The 24015-nt window shown below is 38.3% G+C and overlaps 1 protein-coding gene across 1 annotated transcript; it reads left to right on the forward strand.

The window, feature by feature from the left end:
- The first annotated feature begins 22577 nt into the window (after positions 1–22577).
- LOC131155972 (uncharacterized) lies at positions 22578–23396 on the forward strand. The gene has a single exon (XM_058109428.1). The coding sequence runs from the start codon at positions 22578–22580 to the stop codon at positions 23394–23396; it is 819 nt and encodes a 272-aa protein (XP_057965411.1).
- Positions 23397–24015: the final 619 nt, after the last annotated feature.

Raw genomic sequence — 24015 nt, forward strand, 5'->3', positions numbered from 1 at the left:
CTTAATTGGATTTATTCAACTCGTTCCTATCTGCTTGAGGCTTCCTTTTAGCTACCTTTTCATTTAATTTTCTTTCCCATAACTATCTCCTAATTTTGTTCTCTAAGCCATCGACTAGCATATCTAACTTGAAGACTCAAGCTTGTAAGGCTTCCCCTTCTCTAGCTTCTCTCCTTAATAAGTTAGCCATCTTCCTCTTTGATTCCGTCTACCAGGTCATTTTCCCTTCCCACTCTTATTGATAGTCCTATTGTTTATTCCAAAATTCCTCACAGTAATCCTCTAATTCATTAGGGTAAGACATAGGTCTATTTTGTTCCTAAACACGTGGAACCTTATAGGCCTTGCCTCCTCACAACTACTAAGTAGTGTTGACTTTTTAAGTCCTATCCCTATTTTGATGCTGATAAAGCACTTGAATCTTATATATGCGTTGAGTGCTTGAACAGGTTTATAATCTATAATGCACATATGATAAGGGAAAAATGAAAGCCATAAAGAACTTCGAGCTATACAGCTTCGTGTATTCCATGACAGGTCAAAAGAGCAAGAAAGAAGAAGACACTTATTTTTATTGTAATTGCATTTATGTTTTGGTATGTAATAATGCATTCATGCATGATGGGAATGACAGCTCAAGAAAGACCTTAGACTGACCTTAGGTCCTCTAATCTAAAAATTTATACTTATACAAATAGGGGCACATATTTTTAAGGTCAAAATTAGGGCATACCTTGATTTTTCAAGGGCCTAGGTCGATCGACCATTGAGCATTATAAACGCCTCAGTCGACCGACCCTTTATCACTGGTCTGCTTACAAAGCATCAGCTGACCGGTCCTAAATGAACTTATCATCCTCAGTTGACCGACCATTATACTCTGCCTTTTATTCTACTCAATCAACCTACCAAAATGAACTAGTTTAGGCCTCAGTTGATCGAACCTACGAAGGTTTGGAAATCGCCTTTGGCTCAGCCAACTAGCCACCTTCTCAATTAAATAAGCCTCTCATAAAACTTTGAAAATTACATGGGTCAATCGACCAGCACTTTGGCCAATCTACCGACCGTCATAGAAAAGGGTGATTTCTTGCATGATTAGCCAATCGACGCTTCTGTCAATCGACCAACCCTCTCGGGTTGTTGATTTTTTATAGCACTAAACACATTTATTTTTGCAATTAAACATTTCTAAAATCCCCACTATGTTCCTAATGGTTATAATTTTTGGGGAGTCTATAAATAATCCACTCCAAAGCTGGATTAGCACCATTGATTAGCAAAAATTCTCTCAAATTTTTTGGGCATTTATTTTCAAAATCAAAGTTCCTCCACGTACTTTTATTTCCAAAAACTCTTCTGGGGCAAAATTTTTTTTACTTTCATACTCTCTTATATCATTCCTTGGAAAAATCTTTTAAAAGAGATTTGTTTAATTTCACCTTCTTCATTCAAAAATCTCATGACTTGAAGATTGTTGAATATTTATTTGGGCATTTAAATACATTGAAAAGCATTTTAGTCTCACCTTGCTTTTAACTTTTGAAAAAAATTTTTGAGAGTAAGCTTTGAGTTTCCCCCATATATTTTCTTGATAAATATTTTTGGGGAAAACTTGTTTTATAGCTTGTGAATCTTTGCACATCTATTGCAAGATTTTAAAAGCTCACACATTCATTATTTGCAAAAATATTCTTAAGCATTAACTCTAGCTTTCTTAAACAAATTTTGAATATCATTCTTGAAGAAAGCACTTGAAATTTTTAGGATCTTTGAAGGTTTTCATCGTGCATTTATTTTTATCAAATATCATATATATATTGTGCAAATATTGTTTGATAAGACAAACCCTAAGTTCTCCAACATCTTTATTGAAAAATATTTTTGGAGATATTTATTTGGGTTGAAATCTTTGAAGCATCTATTATATATCTTATTTTCAAAGATTGCAAAACTATTTTGAGAAAACCATACATTCTCTACTGAGCTTAAGTTCATATCATTTGAGAGTGCATTTTAGAGCTTTCAATGTGTACATCTTTGCTTATTTTTAGAAGCATTTATTTGTACAAATATTGTTATTTGTTGTATTACAGGCGTGGCCTGAAGAGGGAGAATCGCCCTATGAAGAGTCCCGATTTGGTTCGAACCCAGTTAGGTGAGTTAGGATTTGTACCATCCTATAAAGTGTGTACAGTTTGGCTCAGGTTGGTAATTAAGCAGAGGTGTCTCCGCCTTGTAAGCAGAATTGATTGTGGCTCAGCCTCGAAATTGAGCTAAGGTGTCTCTGCTCCATAAGTAAAGTGTAAGTGGCGTCACACCACCCAATTAAAGTGAGCATTTAGTGAATCCTTGAGCTGCTAGCTTAAGGTAGAGATGTAGGCAGGATTGGCTGAACCCTGATAACAAATTTTGTATCGGCTCTTTATTTTTCGCACTTTAAATTTCTACACATGTATGTTGATGGAATTGGTGTGATCCCAAGAGGGGGTGAATTGGGTAATTAAAATTTCATAGGCTGATTTCAATTCCACAATCAGTAATTCCTAACCTAGGGTTTGTCTAAGCACATACCAATACACCAAAAAAATAATACTAAGGAGATATATAAAACGGATGCAGCAGACTCAGTATTTGCCAATCATTCATAGTATTTAAAACATGTATAACATTCATATAACAATTCAAATATAAACATACATGTGCATAAATTAAATTGCAAAAATATAAAGAGTATAAGGAAAGAAAGAGCCGACACTGGATATGTTATCGGGGTTTAGCCAATACTGCCTATCTCCCTATCTCAAGCTAACAAGTAAGAGCATTCCACTAAGGGCTCACTTAACGGGTGAAGCGGCACCTAATACAACACCTTAATAGAATGGTGCACCTAACTTTCCTAATCAGGTCAAAGCCAATTCGGGACTATTCACATGGCTAGTCTCCCTCTTCGGACCACCCGTCGGGAATACAATAAATAATCAAATAAATTTTTGAATACAAAGAAATGTGCTTCTAATACAAGCAGATGTGAACAACAATAAGCTCAGAAATACATTCACGTATGATATGAATTAAAGTTCAATGTGAGAATGTGTATTTTTCAGTAAAAAAATATTTCTTAATAAAGTCCGAGTGTGAAAAATGATTTTCTTACTAACAAGAGTAAGAGACCTTCCAAGCAGAGATATTAAAATAAGAATATGCTCAAGGTACTCTTTTCAATATGTCAAGAGTTTTCCCAAAAACTAGTTTTTCAAATAAAGCTTAGGGGAACTAGGATTCTTGCTCAAAAATAATTTTGCAATGAAGAATATATGAGCCTTTGAAATCTTGCAATATGTATGCAAGATTCTTAAGAAATAAACATGTTTTTCTCCAAAGATATTTATCAATGAAAATATATGGAGAAAACTTAGGATTTACTCTCAAGATAATGATTTTAAAAAATAATGGGATATGAGAGTATAAGCAATATGATTTGTAAAAAATGAAATGCCCAGGATGAAGAACACTCTCTTGAAGATGATTTTTTGAATAAATAACAAAGAGAGGATGAAAAACAAGCTTAGGAAGATGAAAATGTGATATGAAAATTTGAGAAGATTTTCTAACTAATCATCGTACTAATTTTGAGTTATGAAGGGGTATATATAGACTTTGGAAAATTTATGACCATTAGGGACACGTTGGGTATTTTTGAAAATGATTAAACATGTTTAATAAAAATTAACCCTTTTTAACAGCGGTAAATATTTTGCCAACCCGAGAGGTTCAGTCGACCAGATTCAAGGTTCGGTCGACCAGATTACTAAGTTTGGTCGACTAGGGCATTTTTGAACTGAGGTTTTGGTTGACCATTTTCTAGGCGATTTCGAACCTCCAAGATTCGGCCGTCTAGCTCAAGTTTGGTTGACCAATTTCATAAGTTCGGTCGATCAGGTCATATTATAACTAGGAGTTTGGTCGACCAGGGCATTGGGAAATCCCCATATGCCAGTCCAGTCGACTAGAATGTTGATGTTCATTTCAAACTTGGTCGACCAAATGGTCAACTGTTGACCATGGGGAGGTTTGGTCAACCGAAGGTCTATATGTGTTCAGGTTTGGTTAACTGAGTAGGCAAACTATTGATTATGACAAGTTCGGTCGATTGAAGCTTTTATATAGCTTTGGGTTCGGTCGAACGAGGCCATTCAGTTTGTGCATTTAAGTTCGGATTTTCATTTGAAGGCACCCTTCTCACATAATTCTTATTTCTAAGTTATAGGGAACTTTTTATATGATAATTTTTTACCTAAAGTCAGTCTATGGTTTTTGAGAGTTAACCCTAAAAATCCAACGTTGATCCACCTTTGGTCTATCGAAGGGTGCCCTACAATCATTTGGTTCCCTATGGTCAATCTACAGTCATGTTAAGCTTATCATACATATCATGTTTGCCATGCATTATTACAAACCAAATATAAAACAAAATTCATAATAAATTAAAAACATAAGTCTTCTTCTTCATCTTTTCTTTTTTGTCTTCCGTGGAAAGCACCAGTTGATGTGAGCTTTAAGGTCTTCTAGCTTCCACTATCCTTTTCCTTATGTGTGCACTAACATATCAAGACTGCTTAAACACCGGATACACACATAAGAAACTTGTGGTTTGTCATTATCAAAATCAAGGATCAGACTCAAAAAGTCAACATATGTTAAATTTTTTTTTTTTACCGTCTTGACTGCTTTACATACATGCTTTAAATATTTGCATAATTGGTATTTGCTTTGAAAGATCCTAGATCGTGTAATACTGATTGTGATTTGAATCTAACCTAGGAAGGAATTTTTTAAATACCCGATTCACCCTCGACTCTTGGAAATACACCATTCCTTTCAAGTAGGATATACTAATAAAGTTTGGATAATGGTTCATTCCTTGTTCAAGATCATAGGACTTAGCTAGGCCCTTTTGGTCTTCTTAATGAATTGATTAGCCACACTATATTGGTATCGACATTGAAACTAGTGAAGTCCTATAATTTGAGGTATGAATAAGAAGTGACCAAGCTGATGTAGAGTTAAGGCAGGTGCATAGATTATGCACCCCAAACTCCAAAGAGTAGGATACAAGGCATATCTCCACAACTCAAAAGCATATAATGGACAGGCATCCACTTCACTAACCATCTGACCATCTTCCCTTCCAAGCTTTCCAAAATAGTTGCAATATCTTCCTTCTGATGTCTAGTTGTACAATTTAATAATGGACTCCTCCTTTTCAAGAAAGCACTTCAAAACATGGTTGTTGACTTTTTGAGTCCGATCATGTTTTGACAATGACAAACCACTTGTATTTTTTATGTGTATTTAGTACTTGAACAGGTTTACAATTCAACACACATAAGGTAAAGGAGAAATAGAAGCCAAAAAGGGACTTAAAGCTCATTTCATTTGGTGTATTCCATTGATATTTGAAGAGCAAGAAAGGAAGACATGTTTTTATTTGTAATAAATTTAGTTTATGCTTAGACTGTAATATTGCACAACTTGCATGATATGATGCTAAACTCAAACACAATAGACTGACCTTAGGGAAACAAACTTTTCATGAAAAATGTTTTTATAAAATGCTAAAACCATACAGAGGTTTAAACTACTTTTAAAGTAAAAAAAGGGCTAAAATTAAGATTTTCAAAAGGCCTAGTCCACCGGCCTTGCAGCCCTAGTCAACCAGCCATGCCTTTTGGCCATCTTTAGTGAAGCCCTAGTCGTTTGGCCATTGAAGGCCTTATAAGCCCCAGTCGACCGACTAGTCATTTTGGCTTGAATTGGATAGCCTAGTCGACCAGCCCCTTGAACACATTATTGCCCCAGTGGACCCGCTAGACCTTTAGGCCAAATTTTAAAGCCAAGTTGACTGGACCTAGAATACATTTGAAGAGCCCAGTAAACTGTCCTGATGATTCGACAGACCGTATTTTGAGCCCCAATCGATCGAACCTCGGGGATTTGAAAATCGATCAAGACCAGTTGACTGGAGAAAGTGTTAGTCGACCGGAACTCTTGAGTTCATGCCAATTTTGAGCTCAAACGATCAAAAAATTTGAAATTAAAATATTATTTTAATCCCCAATGGTGAGAAAACAGTCATATTTCAAAACTCTCTATAAATACCTTGCCCAATGCTTTTAAAAGAGTTGTTGATCATATCATAATATATTTTTCATTGTTTGGGCATTTCATTTTAAAAATCCAAGCTCTCTTCTAATCTTTTATTGCAAAAAGTTTTTGAAAGGCAAATATTCTATCTTCTCCTACGCTTTCTTTTAAAAAAAATTTTGTTGGGGAAATCTCTTATTGAGCTTGAATTCTTGAGTTTAAAATTTCACTCATCCTTTCAAAAACAAGAGTAAATTTACTCTCCACTACTTTTTATTTGCAAAATCTTTTTGAGAGCAAATTTATAGTTTCTTCCACATCTTGTCTAGGGAAATAATTTTTGGAGAAACCTCTTGTGGCTTGTGAATCTTTGAGCATTTCTATTGCAAGATTTAAGAGCTCATTTTATATCTTCATTGCAAAAATTGTTTTTGAGCTAAACCCTAACTTCTACACTCTCATATTGAAGAACATTTTTGGGAGAAATATTTATTGGGTTTGAATCTTTGAGTATTTATCATATATATCTTATTCAAAGATTGCAAAAATATTATTGAGAAAAATACACTTACTCTACTAAACTTATTTCATATCATTTGAGAGTGCATATAGGATTTTATTTGTACATCTCTACTTAATTAAGAAGCATTATCTTGTACGAGAAATTTATTTTCATATCTTTGTATCCATGCGGTTCAGGTAGTGAACTGTGTTGCGGGCATGGGGTATCCCTAAGGAGGAAGGTTCCATCCTGTAAGGAGTGTGCTAGGTGTGTAGTATCGCCTAAAGAGGGGGACTCCACCCTCTAAGGATATTTGTAAACGGCATTGCTCTGCTTGGTTAAGTGAGCAAGATAGTCGAATCTTCAAGGGGGTTGGCTTGAGGCGAGGATGTAGGTGGGAACCTCATAAAAATCTTGTGTTTACACTTTCTCTCCCTTCTCTATTTAATTTCAATACTTGCATGCTTACTTTTAAATTGTTATAATTTCCGTATATGTGATTGAATATTTGCATGCTTGATTATTTGGGAGATTTGCGATTACTTAGAAAGACTCTAAGTTTGTGTAATACTGGTTGTGGTGATAAAAATAAGACATACTTGACGTAGGAATTTTAAAATACCCAATTCACACCCCCTCTTGGGAATACACCATTCCTCATGTAGGTGCTACATGTTTGAGGAACCACACATAAAAATGTTGAATAGAACATATAAGAGCTAGTTTCCCTCTTTATTGGCAAAATTTAATCAAAGATAATTTCTTGACAATGATGGCTAGAACCAGTGCTTGTCTCCAATGTTCCATCTTTAAAAATACCATAGTAGCTCCACACCCAATGACATATGTAGTTGAAGGAGGTATGACAATTCTATACACTGCTAAAGCCAAAAGTTGGATTCTAAACTTGAAGTATGGGTCATCAAAATACTTCCTAAAGAGTTTTTCTATTGCACTCCAATGTCATCTTTTGGTCTGACCCCTCTTTTAGTCTTCCCATTTAAATTTGTTGCTTTTCCCTTTATGGCTTAGATAAAGGCATTGACAAAATTAGTTCTATGACCATAGATGAAGACTTTGTCATAAGTGGACTTTGGAACTTGTAGCAATTCTTCATGTTTTTCAATGAGCGGAACTATGTCGGTTTGGCCCAAAAGTGAAGCATCGGAAAATTGGATCCCAATGTTGGGTCATGAAATCTAGGACCTTCCAATCAACCTCCACTCTAAGAACATCCATGATATGACTATAGGTTGTTGTCAACTTCTTTTCATCATCTTCCAATAGGCAATTCTAGCACCCCAATATTTTGGCTATATTTTGCTTTTTTACACATAGGCTTATCTAATCTGACAATATTCTTTAAAAATTTGATGGAATGACATCCTTTTCTATTACATGTTGTTTCCCTAAAAGATATGGCTTTTCTATTATAGTTATTGGTCTCATTGGCATGTTTTACACCTATGCAATCTAATTCTACATATCTAAGGCAAGATGTGATGTGATGACATGTTAGCATGCCTCTAAGGATCATGTTTATGGCCCTTTGTGTCTAAACATATTGTTCATCTCCAAGAACCAGGTAAAATCTCTATCTTGGGGTATATGATAAAAGTTTCTAGTTCATGGTTAGGAACTATATTTCACAAACTTAAAAGGTTCTCAAATTATGTTCAAATAGAACAAACCAAGTAAAGGAATTTTTATTAGACCTATATGAAGGACAAAGCCTTATGAAGGACCTTACTACTTTTTCCTTCTCCTACAATATATAAGGTAAAGAGTTTATGCATAGGACTTGTGCGGTGTGGTGAAGGTGTGTGAATAAAGCTCTTATGAATATGCAAAGGATGCATGAAAATGGCGAAGCATTCATAACATAGCATATCACTTTACAATCACAACATATATAACATAGCATAACATAGAGAAAAACACATACAAGCTCATGTAACAACATAAACCATACACACAAAAATACACATAAGAGGCGGATCAACTTGACTCTTAAATATCCCCAACTGAGTCACCAAAGTTGTTGACACCAAGTTTAAATGATCTATTTTGGTTGTCAACATTTGCTAACTTAAGAAAGCCAAAGTATGTAAAATGAACCAAACCCTTGGTTCCTTTACATACCTTTTTATATATAAATGGAGTCATCACTTTATTTTGATTTTTTGAAAAGGTAAAATAATGGAAAACATTTTAGGAAAAGATATGGTTTAAGAATATCATTGTGAATAGGGAAGGTAGAATTTTTAAATATTTTTAATTTGAGATTTAAAAGGTGCAGCATCCTACAATGCTCATTACAAGAATGGTTGCAACACTTATCCTATGTGGGTGCATGTGTTTCCCACTTATAAATAAAAAAAAAAAAAAAAAAAAAAAGAGGAAGAAGGGTGAAAGGCAACCAAAAAAAAAAAAACACTTGCATAATTAGGCGGTCAACTACCTATAGAGAGCAGTCAACCACTTCTTGTTGGTTTTTAATTTTGTTTATTTTTTGAAATACGAACCTTCTGCCCTTAACCTTATTTGAAAAGGCCTTCATATAGTTAATATCTAAGTCTATAGCCCATGATAACTTCACTACTTAGATGTCGTATCAAATTCCTCAAACAAAAAAAAAATCAAAACATATACAAATAGAGAAAAGAATAAACAAAAGCATATACTCCAATGAGCAAAACACACCAAAAAAACACAAAAAAAGAAAATAATAAAGAAAAAAACATGTAGTTTTTTACTTGTGGCTGAATCTACCAAAGTAGAATATCCTCCAATGGAGGAATGAAGCCACTTGTAATTCACCAAAACCATTTAGAAAACAAATTTTAGAAAATATTTGATGATCTTTTGAAAAACATTTGAGGACACATGAAAACCACTTGAAATCTAGTTGAAAAATCTTCTTTTTTTTGGGGTTAGAGAACAAATGTATAAAAGAATTCCATTTTTTGATCCTCAAACCACTTCATTGGAGATTTTTTTTTGAAAAAAGGTGTTTTCTTTGCTTAAACTTGTAATAGTCTAGATTTTTGGTGGGAGAAGCACAATCCCACCTTAAGATATGTTTTAGAAGACTTGGAGAACATCTAAAAGCCACATCATGGATATATGACTTTAAGAATATTTGAAGACTTTGAAAAAACTTGAAAACTTATGTGAATTCACTTTTAAAATGAGAAATTTGGTTTTTTAAGGAACCTAAATAGACTAATTGATTGCCTGCAAACAAAATTTAAAAGAACATGCAATTTTTTTTATATTCTCAAACATGTTTGTCGCGACGTCCTAGAGCGCGGGTGCCCCGGGGTGGCGAAATAAAAAATATGGTTTAAGTTTCGGGGAAAACAACAGGAATGGAGTCATCACTAATCTTTTAGTGTGGTTAGAACACTTAATTACTACCTAGTTAAGAGTAGAATGGGTCTACGTTACCAAAGTTGGGGTCGGGAGTTTCGGTTTCGCGAGGGGAAGGTACGAGCACCCCCTACGCGCCCGTTCTTACGAACGGTACCCAATTAATTATGAAATTATCCCTAAGTAAATTTAAAAAGTCTTTTAAGTTACTCATTTTATGAATTTACAAATATACATGCAACATAAATAAATAAATACAAAAATATAAGTAATATATATATTTATATCCCCTCAGAACTAAAGGTACGCGAAGCTTAAAAAGCTTGTACCTTTTTTAATTGCAATCATAGGGATATACATACGAAAATACTTAATAAAATAGTACAAAAACACTAGAAGCAGTAAGTATTGTAATAAAACAGAAACATAGAAAATAGTAAAAAAAAATACTAAAAATATATGATAATAATAAGGCTAATACATCATTATGATAATACACTATAAGGAATAACTATTCTACTATGATAATGATGCATATATATATCTCATAATATTAATAACGTATAAATGTTAAGACAATGTTTTATTATTATATATCATAACACGTAAGTACTAGATAATATGCCTATATCACACTATTAGCAATAGTAATACACATATATTATAACAATACTACTAGAATACTAATACACATATATATCATAACGACCTAAAGCCTCAATAACCCAAATATTAACAATAGAGGATATTTTTAATAACAAGGCTGGGTGAATCATGTCCTAAAAGCTAAATTACTATAATATGGACCAACAAGGAAATAAATAAGACAAGATGATGGAATCGAAACGAGATAAGTATATACTGTCAATCCAACCCTAAAATGATGTGCATCAGTATGGAAGTAATTCAAAGCCTAAAATAAGTTAATATGCAATCAGTATGGAAACATGTGATAGTAATATGGAAATGTATCTATTCTAAAATTAATACACAAACTATATGGAAACAATTAATTCCTAAAATTGATCTGCAATAACAATATAGAGACAAATTAAATGAAACACTACTCAAAACCCTAATAATGTGAAATTGTCAAAACCCTAAAATAAAACCATAACCAAAACTCTAAATGCTAATATCATGAAAATAATGTCAAGAACCCTGGACATGCCTAAATATTACAATCCTAAATATTAAACAATACTAAACAAAATCCTTAAATATCATATAAACAATAAACATGACAAATATCCTAAATACATAAAAAAACCTAAATAATATCTACACAATAACACAAACACCCTAAATAATATGTAACAATAAAAATAAGTATATTACAATGATTAAAAAAAAAAGCAACGATAATAAAAGCACTTTAAACAAATATTCAAACAATAAATATGGATATATAATAAAGATAAAATATTAAATAATAATCCAAGCCTACAACAATACTATTAGTATTTTTTATATATAGTAAAAGCCTAAACATGAAAACTATATATTACAATAAATCATGCATCATAAGAATAAAACTTAAACATTAAATATTAAATATACCTGCATAAACAATAATAAAAAAAAGAAAAACCCAAATGTTAGATATAACACAAACCAAAATTAGACAAGAAAAATAAAAATAAAAAAGAAGAAAAGAAATTTGCATGCGTGTGTGGGTGTGTTCGCATGTCTGCAGAGGGACTTACAGAGAGGGCCGGATGCACTATTGTGGCTCAGGTTGGAGGTCTCTCAGCTGGGGCTGCTCAGGTGGTGTCGTTGACTGGTGTGGCCGAGGAAACAAGGAAGGATAGAGGAGGGACATGCTCAGTTGCCGGGGCTGTGTAGCAGAGGTTGCAGAGGGTGACCGGAGTTCCTGGAGGGCGGCGACGGAGTGTTCGGCGGCTGGTGGTTGCTGCTGGAAGATGGAGATGCTGTAGTGGGGTCTATGAAGGTGAAGATGGGATCGTGGGGTTGATGGCGTTCGGGTGTTGCAGGGAGAGTGGAGTTAAAGTCGGCGCTGTGGTAGCCGTGAAGCTTCGTCGGAGATGCTGCTACTGTAGGAGTTGGTGCTCGGGTCTGCTGGTGCGTGGCTGGCGGTGGTTGTGGAACTGCAGTCGTATGCGAGAGTTGTGCTATGGGGAGGATGGTCGAAGGTGAGGAGCCAGGAGTTTGGCTTGGAGCCGGTTGGAGCAAGAAGAGAGGGAGAAGCGGGGAAAGACAGGGAGAAGGTGACCCAAAAGAGATTTTTTTATTTGTGTTTTCTCCGCCCCCCAGCCGTGTCTCCTTGTGTGTGTGCGTGTGTTTATATAGAAAAAGAAGGGGGAATGAAGGGGAGCAGGGAACCCTAGGGATCTGCCCCTGTTCTTTATTATTATTATTATTTATTTTTTATCTTTATTAAACTAAATAATAATAATAATAATAATAATAACCATAATGTCAATAATACTAATAGTATAGTGGGAAAAAAAAAATAATAATAATAAAGTAATAATAAAAAATAAGGATAATATTAATAATAATAATAGTGATGATGATGATAATAATAATAATAATAATAATAATAATAATAATAATAATAATAATGATTTTGTTCTATTTGGCCTGGCAAAAATAGGGTGTCTATAACTGCCCCTCTTTGTAGGCTTTGTTGCTTCAATGTAACGGTAGGAACTCTCTTACATTTTTTGTAACAACAAGCCTGCAAAGATAAAAGACGCGGATTTTGGATCGGGAAAAATATAACAAAAAGGAAAAAAATGATCCGTGAACATCGATTTGCAACGGGCTTGAGAGCACAGGACGATAACTTGCGCCGGGTGTAAGAACCTAAGCTATAATTCACGGATGGGGACTTGCATCGGGTGTAGGAACCCGAGCATTCACGGAGGGTGACATGCACTGGGTGTAGGAACCCGAGCGTTCACAGCGGGTGACTTACATCGAGTGTAGGAAACAGAGTATTCACGGAGGGTGACTTGCACCGGGTCTAGAAACCCGAGCATTCACGGAGGGTGAATTGCACCGGGTGTAGGAACTCGAGCGTTCATAGAGGGTAACGTGCGCTGGGTGTAGGAACCTAAGCATTCACGGAGGGTAACGTGCACTGGGTGTAGGAACCCGAGCATTCACAGAGAGTAACGTGCGCTGGGTGTAGGAACCCAAGTGTTCACGGAGGGTGACATGCGCTCAATGTAGGAACTTGAGCGTTCACGGAGGGTGACGTGCGCAGGGTGTAGGAACCTGAGCCCTCACGGAGGGTCACGTGCACTAGGTGTAGGAACCCAAGCGTTCACAAAGGGTGATGTGTGCTGGGTGTAGGAACCCGAGCATTCATAGAGGGTGATGTGCGCTGGGTGTAGGAACTCGAGCTGTCATGGAGGGTGATGTGCACTGGGTCTAGGAACCAGAGCGTTCACGGAGGGTAACGTGCCCTAAGTGTAGGAACCCAAGCATTCACATAGGGTAACGTGCGCTTGGTGTAGGAATCCAGGCGTTCACAGAGGGTGACGTGCACTGGGTGTAGGAACCTGAGCGTTCAAAGAGGGTCAGGTGCGCTAGGTGTAGGAACCCAAGCGTTCACGACGAGTGACTTGCATCGGGTGCAGGAACCTGAGCATTCATGGAGGGTGATTTGCACCAAGTGTAGGAACCCGAGCTTTCACAGAGGGTGACGTGCGCTGGGTCTAGGAACCCTAGCATTCACGAAGAAGATTTTGAATATTGAAGTCTTCTACTGATTGAGGTTACGTTTCATTCTCTTAGAAGATCAAGTGGTTGACTGATCTCGTTTCCTACCGGTGCCAAGTCACCCCATCTAAAGAAGGCACTCCGTAGTGCCTCGAGTCAGAGCTCAAGAACAACTCTTGGGAAGACGTTGTAGACTGGCCCCAGTAGACTCACCGTCTCACCAATAGGAAAAGAAGACTTGAGGAGAGGAAAATGAAAGGTAAAATTAATGGATTTTCCCTTCTTGGGTTACATTCTAAAGTGTAATAAACGGGTTACGAAGTTGTGAATCAAAGACTCAAACCCAAAGTTAGGTTCAATCTCGAACCTAAACCCCGTTTATCTCTCTACGAATTATTTGAACGCTTGAATTGGTATGGTGCGGATTTATTGTTTTATTTAGTATGTGTTTTTTTTCTTTTCTTTGAATGACTAATGATTCAAAAAGCCCATAAAAATCATAAAATGCCAAAAAATCACGAAAGTTTTTTTAGGAAAAATTTCAAAAATATTTTCAAATTTTGACTTCTATGAGTTTTGTTTTAATTTTATTTGTGCTGTTTTGAAGTTCAGGAAAAATATTGAAAAATCATAAAAGTCACAAAAATGTTTTCACACTGAGAAGAAATCACAAAAACATTTTCAAGGTCCAAGAAATTATTTTCACCCCGAATAAGCCCAAAACCTCCCGAGGTTTCAAAAATGTCAATTTTCCTTACTTAAAAAAATCCTATAAATTTCAAAATACCTGGGAGTTATTTTTTGTGAAAAAAATTATTTTCTCTATTTTCCAATCCCAATGATTGCAAGGAAGGGCGTTGAGTTTTTCGAAGCATGATATGCCCCAGTTCTAAAGGAATACCTATATGTTATTTATTTATTTATTTATTTTGGTATTTGTTTTACAATTTTAAAAAAGGGAGTAATTTTAAAGGCTAATTAAATTAATTCTTGGGATAATTTTCAATTAATCTGGTACCATTCATAAGAATGGGCGTGTAGGGGGTGCGAAGACTTTCCCCTTGCGTAACCGTACTCCCAAACCTATTTCTAGTAACATAGACCGATTCTACCCTTAATTGGGTAGTAATCAAGTGTTCTAACCACACTAAAAGGTTAGTGGCGACTCCATTACACTATTTTTCATGAAAATTTAAAATTAACTTTTCATTCACTTTGTTCCGCTTGGGAACGTTGCGACAGCTTGGCGACTCCACTAGGGACCATTGAGAGTCGAGCCAGTGATTAATCGTCGATTATCCCAATTTCAAATATAATGAACCTTTTGAATACCCCCCTTTTTCTTTTTGTGCAAATTGATAAAACTAATGGTGCATAGGTGAGTAATTGTGCATATTAATAACCATAAGTTTTTTACCTACCTTTTATGTTCAAATAAGAGGTAATTGATACTTGTAAATATTTGCCATGTTGAGCATATAATTGGTTGGTAAGCATGTGATTAGTTGTACAAATTTCTAACATGCGATGTGTTGCATGTGTTCGATTATGAATAACGAATGGATGAATATGGGGTAGAGGGTGTAGGCTAAAATGGACAAACTCACATACCTTCACAGCTCTATATCCGGGCTTTCCCTTTTAGGATTAGATAGGGGTGTAATAGCGTTTGTCCCTTCGTAGCTTAAGCTTGATGGGACTCGCGAACCACTCCGCTCAATGCGAGCTTTGTTCAGACCTCTGTGAGGGAGGATGGAATTTCAATCTAGGAACCTTTTGTCTATAGGAATAGAGCTTAACCACACGTGCTTGTCCAAAATCCCCCACCTAGGACAAAGTCTCGAAGAACCTTGTATATATCCACCTCGGGTTTGGCATAGGAACCACATCCTTCTCCAAGAGATCTTATGGCTATACATATTGCATGGTAGTATTACTGACATATTGCATACATATAGGCATCCTACCCTCTTTACCAAGGTTCCGAGAAAAATTAGGGCCATCCATGGAGGATGCAATAATTTACCAAGAAACCGAGTTTGTGGTACGGCTATATTCTGAATATCAACAGAGACAATAGGGAGACAGCCTCAACAAAGAGTCAGTGGTGAAGTTACCAGCCAAAGTTTGCATATATACCAGGTCAAACCCGCTGGACGAACTAAAGACTATTTGGAAAGGGCGGACACCGCAGCGCCGTTTGGAGTTCTCGCAATTATACGGCCTCATTGGTTTTCTGTTGCATATATTGGTGAATTTTCAAATGGTGAAGGCATTAGTAGACTTGTGGAATCCCCCGTACACATGTTTCACAGTCAATGGGATAGACATGGTTCCTACAATCGAAGAGTACACGTCACTCCTACATTTGATGAAACAACGGTCACCTTATCAAATTTATACACCTGATTCTCAAGCTTCTCTGGCAAGAGAATTGTATAATGTTGCTGGAATCAAGATTCAGCGAGCCACAAGGGAAGACGAGAAAATCACTTGGAAGAACCTAAAGGAATTTTTGGAAAAAGAAGAAGGTAAGGAGGCTCAGATGCATCTGCTAGCTCTGGCCATATATGGTCTGGTTATTTTCCCTAAAGAATTAGGGACCATCGACCGAACTACTATTTCTTTTGTGGCACAAGTGAAGAATGGAGTTAATCCAATCCCAGGCATTTTGGTGGAAACTTTCCGATCCCTCAACAAATGCAAGGGTAAGGATCAAGAATGATTGAAGTGTTGTGTTCCTTTACTTTATGTTTGGTTTGCCAGTCACCTGCCAAGTAACCAAGGGGGGTACCGTGACACCTTTTTAGCTCTCATAATTCCTTTAGCAGAGTTTGGAGGGGCTCAGCAGATCGTCCAATGGAGCAAGGCCATATGGAATGAAAAATTACACAAATTGGGAGATTCGGGACTAATCTGGCAAGCACTATGGATGAAGCATTCCGGCATGATATACCAGTGTGGAAACCTCCTATGGGTACAATTACTAGGTCCATGGGGAGGAGTGGTATACGCTCCTCTGATCACTAGGAGGCAAATTGGGGCATCTCAATTTGTGCCAGCAACACATGGGTTGGCAAAATCATACTTCTCTTATACAGCAACGGATGCCCAGAATCAAATCAGGAAGTTCAACGTAGCCTGGAAACACATGCACTTGGTAAACCCAGGTGAGGAAGCAAATACAATTCAGGAGAGCCATGAGATATGGCGAGTCAACCGAGTGAACCCCCAATTCGAAGTAACTTTTGGAGCCCTTGCTACTCATGGCCAGTCATCGAAGGATCTACAGTTACAGATTAAGCCACACTCAAAGAAGGAGACGGTATCAGAAAATCAACAGATGGAGCGAAGGAAGGAAGAGTTGGTGGCCTTTTACCGTAACAAAGTCAAATGGCAGAAAACTCAGCTCGTGTTGTCAGAAAAAGAAGTAGTGGCCTTGAGAAAAGAGAGACGGACGCTTCGAGCTGCACTCGATCAAAAATCCAAGACGTTGAAAGGCGCAAAGGCTGAAATTGAAAAGAGAACCCTCCACATTCAAGAATTAGATGACCAATGGGATAAACAGAGGAGGACCTTTAGCCAGGAACTGGATAAGGCCGAAACATTCATGGAAGAGGCCAGGTACTGGGAAGACAAATACCAAGCGTTAAAGTAGAGAGTGGATAGATCGGCACCTAGAGGGTCAGAGCCAGCCACAGAAGGATTGCACTGCATTAATAAGAGCAAACGGAACAATCAGAATCCTCCATCTGTGTAGTACATTCGAAAGATCCATGTATTTCATGAAAATGTTAATGAAATGATGATGATTTTTTTTAGAACCTTGGTTGAAGCACATAGGCTACGTAATTGTATTTTCTCATTCATGCACTGAATACATATTTGCATAAACATTCATAGCATATCATACATCTGTACTAAAAGACGTGGGTTTCATGTTCAGAAAGAAAAGAGGCGTGATTGAGAATTGGCAAAATTGAGGCACCTACACACCCTTACAACACTCGTAGAAAAGAAAAGGCTATGGCAGAACAGTTGAAAAGCCACGTCTTGGGTATCGAGCAGGGATAGGAGGAACTAAGCAACCAAATGAAAAGGATACTGGACTTGCTATTGAGCAAGGGAAAGACAGTTCAAGAGCAGAACCATGAAGTAGATATGGATCCTACCAACCCTCCAGGCTTCACACCAATCCATGGGTAGTCATCTAGACCGCCACCGGTTATTTTAGAGGGACCACCTCTGAGTGCAGCCAGCTTCGTTCTGGCAGCACCAATTCCGGGAAATGGGATGCCCTCGACAATGACGGCAGTTATAGGAACAGGCAAGACCACAACTGAATACTGCTGTGACATGCTTGAAGAGCGATTGAAAGCCATAAAGGGACCTGCGCGTCAAATTCTCTCAACCCTGCGGATCTATGCTTAGTGCCCAAGGTGGTGCTCCCACCAAAGTTCAAGGTGCCTGAATTCGAGAAGTTTGACGAAACTCAATGCCCTCAAACCCACATACAGTTGTACTGCCAAGCGATGGCTGCATACTTCGATGATGAAAAGTTGATGATACACTATTTCTAAAGCAGTTTGATGGGGACAGCGGCCAGGTGGTATATCCACCAAGACAAAACAAGGGTCTGAACGTGGGGAGACCTAGCTACCGCCTTTGTAGCCTAGTATCGACATGTGATGGAAATGGCTTTAGACAGGATGGCCCTACTTGAAATGGAGAAGAAGCATGCTGAGACATTCCGAGAATACGCCTATAGATGGTGAGAACTAGCAGTCCAAGTTGACCCCCCAGTGGGTGACCTAGAAGCAATTTCCCTATTTGTTAACACTTTGAAGGAACCCTACCGAGGGCATTTGAGGGGGGCAACTCCCCACGACTTTATGGACATGGTAATCGCAAGCGGGAGGATAGAGGCCGACATTAAAGCAGGCCATGTCAAAGAAAGTAGCATGGAAAGTGGTCCAAGTAGGAAGTAGACCAGCAAAAAAGAGGATGAAGAGACTCAGATGGTTTAGGGATCATCTAACAAAAAAAATATAAAGGGTCATAGCCCATGGTCCAACCGAAACTTCATAGTCGAACTTGTAGTGATTCAAGCATCATATGTAAGCACCAGGCCCCAGTTTGTGGCCCCCACGCCTGTGCCAACCCAGCAGAACATACCAGCCCACCCGAGCCAGCAGACATACACTAGAAATACACCCAAGAGTTTTCGGAGAGTGGACCTGATTCTCATGCCGTATGCAGACTTATTCCCTCAGCTTTTAGAACAAAGGATGATATCTACCATCCCTGGGATTCCTCTCACCAATCCTCCCCTGCACTAGTATAATCCCGAGGTCCGATGCGCGTACCATGCCAATTCTCCAGGGCACCCTATTGACCAGTGTTGGGCCTTCAAACACAAGGTGCAAGATCTGAGGGATGCTGGTTGGTTGTCATTTGATGGGAAGCAAGTTGGTATTCAAGAAAATCCCTTGCCTGACCATGGAAGGGACAATATTGGAATGATCAAAGAAAAAGCCGGCGAATAATCAAAAAGAAGATGGGAACCAATGACGCTAGACTGGGTGTATGTTGAACTGACATCAGAAGGCCTAGCAGGACTAAAGGCTATTTGCCCTGAAGGCGCCCCATGTATGGCCAAAATACTATGAAAGGATCAGTACAAAAATATGGGACTTTTCAGATTTTTCTAAGTAACTTGATTGACAGCAAACGAGTGGAAGTTAGTCGCATTCAAAAAACGAATGAAGTTTCAGTTATAGGGGAATCTGACCATCCCCAATTCACCAACAGACCATTTATCCCCATCATGGGAAAAGCCCCACAAGTCCAAGAGGCCCCGGTTCGGGTAGTGATCACAGCCCCTCGCCCTTTTGCATGCCGAAGTACGCACCGAAGGAGAAACTAGCAGTGCTGCTGAAGTAAAAGGGATAACTAGAAGTGGAAGGGTTTATACACCGAAGGTCTTGAAGAAAGTGCAGCCTAGCCAAGAATAGAATAGGAACTTGAAGAAGACGGTTCAATCTCAAGAAGCTGAGGAATTCTCGAAAATAATTAAACACAGTGAATACAACATCATTGACCAACTAAAGAAGATGCCAGCCCATATCTCTATATTGTCGCTATTGTTGAGCTCGGAAACCTATCGGGAAGCTCTATTAAAGGCCCTTAATCAAGCCTATATTCCCCAAGACATCAGCTTCGATAATTTTAACCACGTGATTGGTGGTCTTACGACTACCAACTACATTACATTCGCTGATGAGGAGATCCTCATGGAAGGACAGGGGCATAATCAGCCGTTGTACGTTTCTGCTAAATGCTGAAATCACATGATTGCACAAGTGTTGATTGATAATGGGTTATCTTTGAATGTCATGCCCTTGATGACACAACAAAAATTCCCTGTTGACCTGTCCTACATAAAGCAAAACAATCTGATTGTACAGGCTTTCAACAGCACCCATAGGGAATCGATGGGATCTATTGAAATTCCTGTGCAAATTGGACCGGTCACCTTTGACATTACATTCCAAGTCATGGCCATAATCCCGTCTTATAGCTGCTTATTGGGGAGGCCGTGGATACATAACACCGGGGCAGTTTCGTCTTCTTTGCACCAACGGGTCAAATTTGTAATGGATGGGAAATTGGTTTGCGTATACAGAGAAATGGACTTGATGGTAACCAAACCCATTTCCACCCCTTATGTGGAAGTCACTGAAGAAGCCCTGGAGGATTCATTTCGAGCCTTTGAAATAATCAATGCAGCAACTGTGGTCGAAGGGTTCCCAATCCCACAACCACGAGTTTCCTCAACAGCTCGCATGATTGCGACAAAACTGATCAGACATGGGTATCATCCGGGTCAAGGGCTGGGAAGATGTTTATAGGCGATTCGAAGCCATTGGTGATTCCAAAAATGAAAGACAGATACGGTCTGGGATATAGGCCTACGTTTGTAGACAGGAAAAAGAAGAAAGTGGAAAAAGAAGCTTAGAGAAGGGAAAGACTCATTGGTGAGGCCAACGCTCGATGGAGGTCAGGCATCCCTCATATCAATCAGACATTCATAAAAAGCAGTTAGGATGATCTTGAGTCTGAAATGAGACAGCTAAGCATATTTTTTCTAGATTCAGAGGTTTCATCAGCCACCTCAGACAAATGGGTTTGCTATCTTCAACCAGGAGAGGAACTACACAATTGGAGTTCTTTTGATTATCCCATTTTCTTCATGTAATGATTTCTTTTATTTATGATTTTTCATTTTAAATTATAGTCATAGGTAGTTTCTTCTCAGTTAAAAAAAATTATGCACTTCTTGACATTCGTTTGCATCCCTGGTTCAGCTGTCAAAATTTGTTTACTATGGCTTCATGCAAGAATAGGAGAGATAATGACACCAGTACCCTTGATAAAGAAATTGACATTAATTTTGAAAATATATTTCATGAAACCGAAATTGAAGAAGGTGAGGTGAATTTATCCCTTGAAATGGAAAGAATGTTGAAGTCAGATGAAAAGCCAACACTGACCAGTAGCGACCCCACCGCTATAATCAACCTGGGAACTTAAGAGGAGCCTAAACAAGTAAAGATTGGAGCTCTAATGAGGGGTGAGGAAAGGAGCAAAATAACTAAATTGTTAAAAGAATACGAAGATGTGTTCGCTTGGTCATATCAGGACATGCCCGGTTTAGACACGGATTTGGTAACCCACAATATTCCCCTCTACCCAAGTTCGAAGCCGGTCAAGCAAAAGTTAAGGAGAATGCGACTGGAGATGTTGCTTAAGATAAAAGAAGAGGTGCAAAAACAATTTGAGGCTGGGTTTCTAGAGGTAGCCCAATATCCTGAATGGATGGCCAACGTCGTTCCAATAATGAAAAAGAATGGCAAAGTACGAGTTTGCGTGCACTATCGGGACCTAAATAAAGCTAGCCCCAAAGACAATTTCCCGCTCCCGCACATTGATGTGCTGGTGGACAACACCGTGGGGCATGCTTTATTTTCCTTCATGGATGGTTTTTCAGGGTATAATCAAATCAAGATAGCCCCGGAGGATAAGGAAAAAACCACTTTTATCACATTATTGGGGACTTTTTGTTATAAGGTCATGCCATTTGGTCTAAAGAATGCTAGGGCTACCTACCAAAGAGCTATGGTGACTCTATTCCATGACTTAATGCACAAAGAAATTGAGGTGTATGATCGTCAAGTCATGGAATGACGGTGACCATGTGATGAACTTGGAGAGGTTATTCAAAAGGCTCCGAAAATGCCAATTAAAACTGAACTTGGAAAAGTGCACCTTTGGCTCTACTTCTGGAAAATTGTTGGGGTTTATTGTAAGTGAGAAAGGAATCGAAGTCGACCTTGATAAAATCATAGCCATTCAGGAAATGCCTAGTCTCAAATTTGAAAAGGAGGTGCGGAGTTTCTTAGGTAGGCTCAATTATATAGCTCGATTCATATCCCAACTAATTGCTACCTGTGAACCCATCTTTAAGTTGTTAAGGAAAAATAAACCAGATAGGTGGAATGAGGAATTCCAAGAAGCTTTTGAGAAAATAAAGGAATACCTCCTGAACCCCTTGGTGCTAGTACCCCCGGTGCCGAGAAGGCCGCTGATTCTGTACTTGGCAATATCGGAAAATTCCATGGGTTGTCTATTGGGCCAGCACGATGAGTTAGGAAGAAAAGAAAGGGCCATTTATTACCTTAGTAAAAAGTTCACAGAATATTAATTTAAGTACTCGGACTTGGAGAAAACATGTTGTGCTCTAGTTTGGGTAGTCAACAAGTTGAGACAATACACATTGTATTACTCAACCTGGCTGATTTCCCAAATGGACTCGATCAAGTTCGTCTTCAAAAAGCCCATAGTAACAGGATGGGTTGCATGGTGGCAGATGTTGTTGACTGAATATGATGTCACCTATGTGACCCGGAAAGCTATTAAAAGAAGCGTCATTGCAAAGTATCTGGCAGATAGAGCTGTGGAAGATTACCAGCCTATGGAGTTTGACTTCCCAAATAAGGATATTGATTCGATAAGCCAAGAAGAAGAAGAAGATTACGAAGGATGGACAATGTTATTTGATGGGGCGGTCAATGTGTGGGGACATGGAATAGGAGTCGTACTCATATCACCAGAAAGGAGGCATTATTTGGTCGTAGCCAAGTTGACTTTTCCGTGCACCAATAACATAGTAGAATATGAAGCATGTATATTGGGTTTACAAGCAGCCATGGATCAAGATATCAAAGAATTAGTCATGAAGGGAGACTCAGCCTTGGTCATTCATCAAGTGATAGGAGAATGGGAAACCCGAGATTCCAAATTGGTGCCATATCAAGAGTACATTCAAAAGATGATCAAAGGATTTGATAGCATCAGTTTCTCACACTTACCAAGGGAAAACAATTTAATTCCTGATGCCCTGGCAACCCTAGCGGCTTTGATCAAAGTAGAACCTAGAGTGGAGATTGATTTGATTCAAATCAGAATACAGTCAGAGCCTGCTCACTGTGCAGTGGTAGAAGAAGCTGATGGAAAGCCCTGGTTCCATGACATTCGGACATACATCCAGAAAAATGAGTACTCTGAAGGAGCAACCAGCAATGACCAAAAGACGATTAGGAGGTTGGCCATGGGATTCTTCTAGGATGGTGAGATGTTGTACAAAAGGAACCACGATATGACCTTTCTACGTTGTGTAAAAGCGTGAGAAGCACGACATATCATGCATGAGGTCCATGAGGGAGTCTGTGGTACTCATGTCGGGGGGCACTCATTGGTGCGTAAAATCCTCATGTGTGGATATTACTGGATGAAAATGGAAAGGGATTGCATTGAATATGCCCGGAAGTTCCATAAATGCCAAATTTACGGAGACCGGATTTAAGTTCCACCAACCCTGCTCCACGCTCTATCCGCACCTTGGCCCTTCTCAGCCTGGGGCATGGACGTGATTGGGCTGATTACTCCGAAAGCTAGCAATGGGCACCGTTTCATATTTGTGGCAATTGATTATTTCAAAAAATGGGTAGAGGCGGCGTCATACTCTAGTGTCACATAGAACGTGGTCAGTCGCTTCATAAAGAGGGAGTTAATTTGCAGGTATGGAGTTCCCAAAAGGATAATCTCGGATAATGCCAAGAACTTGAATAACGAAGTAATAACAAAATTGTGTAATTAGTTCAAGGTTAGGCACCATAATTCGGCTCCTTACAGACCACAGATGAATGGGGCAGTGGAAGCAGCCAACAAGAACATCAAGGGTA

This window comes from Malania oleifera, chromosome 5, assembly GCF_029873635.1.
Source record: "Malania oleifera isolate guangnan ecotype guangnan chromosome 5, ASM2987363v1, whole genome shotgun sequence".
Lineage (NCBI taxonomy): Eukaryota > Viridiplantae > Streptophyta > Magnoliopsida > Santalales > Ximeniaceae > Malania > Malania oleifera.